Source organism: Dendrobates tinctorius, unplaced genomic scaffold, assembly GCF_039654945.1.
Source record: "Dendrobates tinctorius isolate UK_male_01 unplaced genomic scaffold, ASM3965494v1 ptg000060l, whole genome shotgun sequence".
NCBI lineage: Eukaryota > Metazoa > Chordata > Amphibia > Anura > Dendrobatidae > Dendrobates > Dendrobates tinctorius.
The window spans coordinates 71,598,896-71,607,021 of NW_027361728.1; the positions used below are offsets into that span (position 1 = coordinate 71,598,896).

General features: G+C 41.3%; 1 protein-coding gene across 1 annotated transcript; it reads right to left on the reverse strand.

The window, feature by feature from the left end:
- Positions 1 to 3,056: 3,056 nt before the first annotated feature.
- Positions 3,057 to 7,243, reverse strand: LOC141092673 (uncharacterized). The gene is made up of 2 exons (XM_073579030.1): positions 5,813 to 7,243; positions 3,057 to 3,338 (listed from the first exon to the last, which is right to left on the reverse strand). The coding sequence occupies exons 1-2, from the start codon at positions 6,584 to 6,586 to the stop codon at positions 3,309 to 3,311; spliced, it is 804 nt and encodes a 267-aa protein (XP_073435131.1). The 5' UTR covers positions 6,587 to 7,243; the 3' UTR covers positions 3,057 to 3,308.
- Positions 7,244 to 8,126: the final 883 nt, after the last annotated feature.

Below are 8,126 nucleotides of genomic sequence, written 5' to 3' on the forward strand. Positions count from 1 at the left end.
TGTTTAGTCACATCAGGGGTTCTCAAAACAAGACATGACACCGGCAGACCATTCCATCAAAATCTGTGTTCCAAAATGTCAATTCTTTTCTGAGCACTGCCGTAAGCCTAAACAATATTTTACCCCCACATATGAAGTATCTGCCTACTCAGAGAAATTGTAAAACAATTTGTATGGTACAATTTATCCTGTTTCCCTTGTGAAAATGCAAAATTTGAGACTAAAAAAGATTTTTGTGAGGAAAATGTTTTTTTTTATTTTCACGGCTCAATGTTGTAAACATCTGTGAATCATATGGGGGTTTAAGGTGCTCACCACACATTAAGATAAGTTAACTGAGGGGGCTAGTTTCCAAAATGATGTCACTTGTGGGGGGGTTCCACTCTTTAGGCACATCAGTGGCTCTCAAAACGTGACATGGTGTCCACTAATTATTCCGGCAAATTTTGCATTCAAGAAGTCAAATGGCGCTCCTTCCCTTCCAAGCCTTGCTGTGCACCCAAACAACAGTTTTCCTCAGCATATTTGGTATCAGTGTACTCAGGAGAAATTGCACAACAAACTGGATGGAGCAATTTCTCCTGTTACCTTTGTTAAAATGAAAAATTTGTGGGTAAAAAAACATTTTTGTGGGGATTCTTTTATTTTCATGGCTCAATATTATAAACATCTGTGAAGCATTCCCCAAAGAGTCTAGTTTCCAAAATGGTGTCACTTGTGAGTGGTTTTCACTGATTAATCCTGCAAATTTTACATTCAAAAGTCAAATGGATGCTCCTTCCCCTCTGGGCCCTGCCTTGCGCCCAAACAGTGGTTTTCCATTACATATTGGGTATAGGCATGCTCAGAAGAAATTGCACAATAAATACCAGTATGTAGGTCCATTTTTTCCTGTTACACTTGCAAAAATAAAAAATGTATTGTCTAAAGTAAAATTTTTGTGACAATTTTTTTTATTATTTTATTGTTATTAATACCTAAATTGATTCTGGTCAGAATTATAAAATTTGTCCCAGTCATGAAAGTTTGATTCACCATAATTCAACATTATTTAACCTGTACATTAACTTTCTTAAGATCAAAAATCAAAATGCAAAATTAGCACTTTTTTGGTCACTAAATCACTCTTAAATGGATCCAAACATAGTATGTACCCCGAAATGTTTGTTCTTGAGGAGTGGGCCAAATTACCTGTCGAGAGGTGCAGAAGTCTAATTGACAGCTACAGGAATTGTTTGATTGCAGTGATTGCCTCAAAAGGTTGTGAAAAAAAATATTAAATTAAGGGTACCATGATTTCTGTCCAGACCTATTTCATGAGTTTTATTTTTTTTTAAATTCTAGGGAAGCATTGTTGAAAACAATGTCTGATTTTCATTTGTTCATTTTCATAGATTTTTTATTTACTATTACTTTTGTCAGATTCAAGCTATTTCTGTGACTGGTGACTTCCTCTTCTTTGCTTCCCATCATGGCTACTGCACAGATGCACTGCTCTGCCCTGTTGAGGGCAGAGCAGAGTACTGCAATGCGCAGGCGCCGGACCTCTCTGACCTTTCCCAGTGCCTGCGCAATGCAGTACTCTGCTCTGTCCTCAACAGGGCAGAGCAGTGCGGCCTGCGCAGTAGCCGTGATGGAAAGCAAAGAAGAGGACGTCACTGTTAGAAGATGGGAGGCACCGGACCAGACCGTGACACCCATCGGACCAAAACCGGACCCGGACTGCCCCTGGGTGAGTATAATATAACTCATTTTTCTTCTCTTTCTGGTTACATCGGGGGCTTATCTAAAGAATTACAGAATGTTGTAGATAAGCCCCTGATGGCGGTGGCCGCAGCTGATAGTCGAAAAAATAGGCGACAGATTCCCTTTAAAGTTTATTTGGTGGATTAACAAAGGTTATGCATGGAGTGTCTCTGCAGTTTATTGGAAATATAATGGTTTATTTGTCTACTGTGAGTGTGACAAGCGATCAGCTTCCGAATTTCAGTCCTTGTGTCTGCAATCTGGCTTCTTCTATGGCAATTCAGTTCAATTTGAGTTCATTTATTTATGTCATTCACTTACATAAGGTATAGGAGTAACCCCGGCACACTAATAACATGAAAGTAAAGTCTTCTCAACGACAGTCTTTAATTGTTGTGATTTTATTGATTATGAAAAAAAGGGTGGTGTTACAATCCAAAAAAGGGTGGTGTTACAATCCAACGTTTCAGCTCTACATCTCGAGCTTTCATCAGGGATATGACTACAATATATACAATAAAAGAACAAAAATCAATAAATAAACTTTATAAAGTATTATAAAACCAAAAATCTAGTGATAGGTGATACATAAGGTGGGGACAGTGTCATACATCCTTTGTGAAGGTGTGTATGGATCTATAATGATGTGAGGCCAGTGAGTATGTATTGTGGTGTGATACGGTGAACATGTGAGAGGTTGAACAGAGGAATAGAGTGAAGGTGTAAGGAGTTGAAAAGCATGAATGTGTAGGTAGTGTTGAGAAAGGGCATTAGGGGACAGTGAAGTGGAGTGGGAATAAAGGTGAGGTCATCTAAGGAGGCAGTGTATAAGGGGTGCTCTTGGAAATGTTAAGGCATAAGGTATAAATACCTAGATCCTTGGTTTTGAGGTGTGTGTATAAGTGGTATAGGTTTGCCTTTGTAATCCAGCTGCTGGAACGGTACCTATAGTAACCACTGAGAAAGGGTATAGGTTAAGGAATAGCAAGGTATATAGAAAGAAAAGATATAAAAGAAAGTTTTAGGGGTCACATACCGATGTGTAGGGTCAGCACGTGACTCCCATCCTAAGGACAAAAAAGCAGGTCAATAAGCTGAGATGGAGAAAGGAAACCCAGTCTATGAAGACTGTAGGGCACCATTACCTTGTGTCCTAAATCTAGTCAGGTGTGGAGGAGGCCGGAAGTGCATGTGGCTTAGTGCAGTGATGTTAAATACTGTCAAGCACTTCCTGATTGGGTGGGGAAGGGGCGGGAAATTGGGAGAAGGGCCATCGCCATCTTAGTGAGGTCAAAAATGTCTGAATGAATGTATTGAGCATGTGCAGGGCGGGGATAGAGAATGAGCATGTTTTGACTTGACAGGAAGTGATGGTGGCAGTCGCCATCTTGGTGAGGTCAAAAATGTCAGAATGAATGTACTGAGCAGGTGCGAGCCATCCAGGAAGTGAAGTAAAAAAGGGAGGGTTGTGAGGAAATATCACATGCATACAGGCGGCCATTTTAACGGTGGGACTGTGCTGAATTCATGCACGGTGATAATTTCAGTGCTGGTTGTGCCTATCAGGTTTCAGAGAAACTTCCTTTTCCTGCCTAAAAACAAAGAAAGGTAATTAGAGCAAGGTTTACATACAAAGAGTAAAATGGCGTTCATATTAACACACTTATGTCAGAAATATCTCCTATAAACCAAAAAACGTTGTGTAGGAAAAGAACTTATTTGGTAGTGATTTTAAACTCCTGATGAAAAACAAAACTAATTCACTATGAAGTGGAATTTAGAAGGGATTAATAATACATTTCAGATTCTCTATTGAGACCGTGTGGATGGAGGGTATTTAGGTGATATATCCAATACGCTTCACGCTCTTTGAGCATTTGGATTCTATTACCCCCTCGTCTGGGTACAGGGATTTGTTCGATAACCTGAAATTTCAGTTGGCTTACAGAGTGTCTATTTTCCACAAAATGGGCAGGAATTGGTAAAAGTGTGTTCTCACACCGGATGGTTGATTTATGTTTGGAAATGCGGTCTTTCACATGCTGGGTGGTTTCCCCAACGTATCCTAGGCCGCATGGGCATTTGATTAAATAGACGACAAAATTTGAGTTGCAGGTAAAATAGCCATTGATCTTGTACCGTTTGCCGGACCTCGGATGGGTGAATGAATCGCCTTTACTAACATTCGTGCATTGTGCGCAACCCAAACAAGGGAAGGTTCCGTTGCGCACCGTGCTAAATGTCTTCTGCCTGAATGTCTTGAAGTGGGAGCCCACGTCGGCTCTAACCAAAGTGTTTTTTAGGTTCTGAGCCCACTTATGGCAGATGAGAGGAGGATTTTGGAAATTTTCAATCCCCGGGTAAGCCTTTTCTAGTAGGGGCCAGTGTTCAAGGACTGCTTTTTTGATCAGAGGAGAGAACGGGTGATAGGTGTTGATGAACTTAACCCTATTCTCTACATCACAGTCACGTTGGGTAATTCTGGTTTGTTGTTCAGCGTTAATTTTGGGGTATCCTCTTGTTTGAAACTTTTCAGTCATCTCGTCATGTCTCATTTGCCTGATATCAGGTGTTGAGACTATGCGGTCAATTCTGTCATGTTGGGATTTAGGTAGAGCTATATTCACGTGTCTTGGGTGACAACTGGACCAGTGTAGTAGACTATTACGGTCTGTAGGTTTGACGTAAAGGTCACTTGTAAGGGTGCCAGAGTCAGTTTTAGAGATCATGGTGTCAAGGAAACTGACAGACTGTGTGTTGGAATGTGAGGTAAAGGTTAGGTTCGGTATACTCTGGTTGAGGTCATGTACAAAATCTGTGAGGCTATTGGTGTCACCTGTCCATACACAAAAGATGTCGTCTATGTATCTGAGCCAGGTAAGAGCATGTTTTCTATATAGATGATGTGTGTAGACAAAGTCAGCCTCAAATTTACACATGAAGATGTTAGCGTACGGGGGGGCTACATTCGCCCCCATCGCGGTACCCCGTGCCTGAAGGTAGATTTGGTCCTCAATGAGGAAATAGTTGTTGTTGAGGACCAATTTGAGTGTATCGGTACAGAACAATTTCTGGGGTTCGCTAAGAGAGGATTGTAAATCTAGGAACCATCTGACAGCCTCGATGCCAAGATCGTGATCTATACTAGTATATAGGCTGTTGACGTCTAGGCTGGCTAATAAACAAAAGGAAGGAATGTCATGGAGGGTTCTAACGTGGTTCAGAAAATCACCGGTGTCTTTGAGATAAGATGGAATTTTTGGTACTAGTGGAGTGAGGATCTTTTCCAAGGTTATTGACAGGGGTGAGAGGATAGAGTCGGTAGATGCCACTATGGGTCTACCGGGGGGCTTTTCCAAATTTTTATGTATTTTGGGGAGTATATAAATGACTGGAGTTATGGGACTTTGTTTGTGCAAATACTCTGCCAGTTTAGAATCAATTGTACCCAAATTTAAGTGGAAGTTGATCAAATTGTCTATCTTTCTCTCTATGGAGTAGATAGGATTCGTGGGGATGGGTCTGTATGTCGTGACGTCAGAGAGTTGTCTCTGGATTTCAGACAGATAGTATTTCTTATCCAGTACTACAATGGAGCCACCTTTATCAGCAGGCTTTATGACAATGTCCTTGTTGTTTTTAAGACTTTTCAGTGCTAATGATTCTTCTCTATTAAGGTTATGCTTAAGGTGGTATTTACCATGTTTGATTTCATCTATATACTTATCCACAGAAGCATTAACAAGTGAAATATACGTCTCGACAGGATGATAGAGGCGAGGTGGTTGAAACGTGCTCGGGATCTTGAGTCCGAGATCTTTGAGAATAAACGTCTCTTGGGTGCTGGTTCCCGAGGAGAAAGGTACCTGGTTGGTGTTTATGTCTCCGCCATCTTTGTCAAAATGTACCTTAAGTCTCAAAGAGCGGTAAAAACGATTTAACTCTTGGTGTACGAGGAACGGATCAAAGGAGGGAGTGGGACAGAATGAGAGGCCCCTCTGGAGAACTCGGATCTCGGCAGGTGAGAGACAATAGGTAGAGATGTTGAAGACAAGATTGTTCTTACCTGAGATCGAGTATTGGGACGTGTATCCCTCTGGGGGTCCTCGTCTGTTTTTTCTTCTTCCTCCTCGTCTGAAACTGTGTTTGGAGGTGCCGGGGGTTTCTTGCGCGGGTCGAAAAAAGACTTGGGCGGTTTCCCACCGCGTCCTCCTCTGCCGCCTCGTCCAACTTGACCACCATCCGAACCTGAAGAACCTGATGAGCCATATCGGTTTCTGTAGGGGGGACCATCTGGAAGTGTGGTATACCGCCATCTATAGACCTGTTTTTTGAGATAGTCGTCCTGGTCTCTCAGAAACTTGTTCTTTTTTCGTGTTTTCAGTTCATTGGTGTAGTCTTGTAGAGTTTTGTTGGCTCTTGCCTTAAGGCTAGCGAGATCTGTTGGAGAAAGGGTGTTAGTCAACTGATTTTCGATAGCAGCAACCTGATCTTTCACCTTCTGTATATTCTCCTGGAGAAATTTGATGGTCAACACCATTAAATCTATAGAGCACTTATTTAGAATATTTTCAAAAAGTTGACAATATTCCTCATTGTCACTGAAGAGGGTTGGTCGTAACGAGACCCTGAGTCCCCTCGGAATCCGCTGTGCCTTCGTGTATTGAGCTAAAGTATACGCATGCAATTCAAAAGATGAAAGTTTCTTCAATTCCTTTTCATAATCCCTCGATTTCACCTCACGGGTAGGGATATTCAGGAAATTGTCAGTTTCTCTGACCGTAGAAAGAATACTAGATCTTTCTTCTTCGTTGAAGGAGAAGACACCGAAGGAGGCCATGAAAAATTGAGAAAATATGGTTTAGAGGGGGAGACAACTGTCTAAAATAGATCAAATATAAAGTAGATATGACAGGCTCAAACCCCAACTTAGTGCTCTGGGAAAAAACAAGACTAAAGTATAGGAGTAACCCCGGCACACTAATAACATGAAAGTAAAGTCTTCTCAACGACAGTCTTTAATTGTTGTGATTTTATTGATTATGAAAAAAAGGGTGGTGTTACAATCCAAAAAAGGGTGGTGTTACAATCCAACGTTTCAGCTCTACATCTCGAGCTTTCATCAGGGATATGACTACAATATATACAATAAAAGAACAAAAATCAATAAATAAACTTTATAAAGTATTATAAAACCAAAAATCTAGTGATAGGTGATACATAAGGTGGGGACAGTGTCATACATCCTTTGTGAAGGTGTGTATGGATCTATAATGATGTGAGGCCAGTGAGTATGTATTGTGGTGTGATACGGTGAACATGTGAGAGGTTGAACAGAGGAATAGAGTGAAGGTGTAAGGAGTTGAAAAGCATGAATGTGTAGGTAGTGTTGAGAAAGGGCATTAGGGGACAGTGAAGTGGAGTGGGAATAAAGGTGAGGTCATCTAAGGAGGCAGTGTGTAAGGGGTGCTCTTGGAAATGTTAAGGCATAAGGTATAAATACCTAGATCCTTGGTTTTGAGGTGTGTGTATAAGTGGTATAGGTTTGCCTTTGTAATCCAGCTGCTGGAACGGTACCTATAGTAACCACTGAGAAAGGGTATAGGTTAAGGAATAGCAAGGTATATAGAAAGAAAAGATATAAAAGAAAGTTTTAGGGGTCACATACCGATGTGTAGGGTCAGCACGTGACTCCCATCCTAAGGACAAAAAAGCAGGTCAATAAGCTGAGATGGAGAAAGGAAACCCAGTCTATGAAGACTGTAGGGCACCATTACCTTGTGTCCTAAATCTAGTCAGGTGTGGAGGAGGCCGGAAGTGCATGTGGCTTAGTGCAGTGATGTTAAATACTGTCAAGCACTTCCTGATTGGGTGGGGAAGGGGCGGGAAATTGGGAGAAGGGCCATCGCCATCTTAGTGAGGTCAAAAATGTCTGAATGAATGTATTGAGCATGTGCAGGGCGGGGATAGAGAATGAGCATGTTTTGACTTGACAGGAAGTGATGGTGGCAGTCGCCATCTTGGTGAGGTCAAAAATGTCAGAATGAATGTACTGAGCAGGTGCGAGCCATCCAGGAAGTGAAGTAAAAAAGGGAGGGTTGTGAGGAAATATCACATGCATACAGGCGGCCATTTTAACGGTGGGACTGTGCTGAATTCATGCACGGTGATAATTTCAGTGCTGGTTGTGCCTATCAGGTTTCAGAGAAACTTCCTTTTCCTGCCTAAAAACAAAGAAAGGTAATTAGAGCAAGGTTTACATACAAAGAGTAAAATGGCGTTCATATTAACACACTTATGTCAGAAATATCTCCTATAAACCAAAAAACGTTGTGTAGGAAAAGAACTTATTTGGTAGTGATTTTAAACTCCTGATGAAA

Excerpts from the sequence above, each read along its gene's own strand:
- LOC141092673 (XM_073579030.1), bottom strand. The coding sequence starts at position 6,586 with ATGGCCTCCTTCGGTGTCTTCTCCTTCAACGAAGAAGAAAGATCTAGT. Across the intron at positions 3,339-5,812 it reads GTCCCAATACTCGATCTCAG|GCAGGAAAAGGAAGTTTCTC; the intron begins GTAAGAACAATC and ends CTTTGTTTTTAG.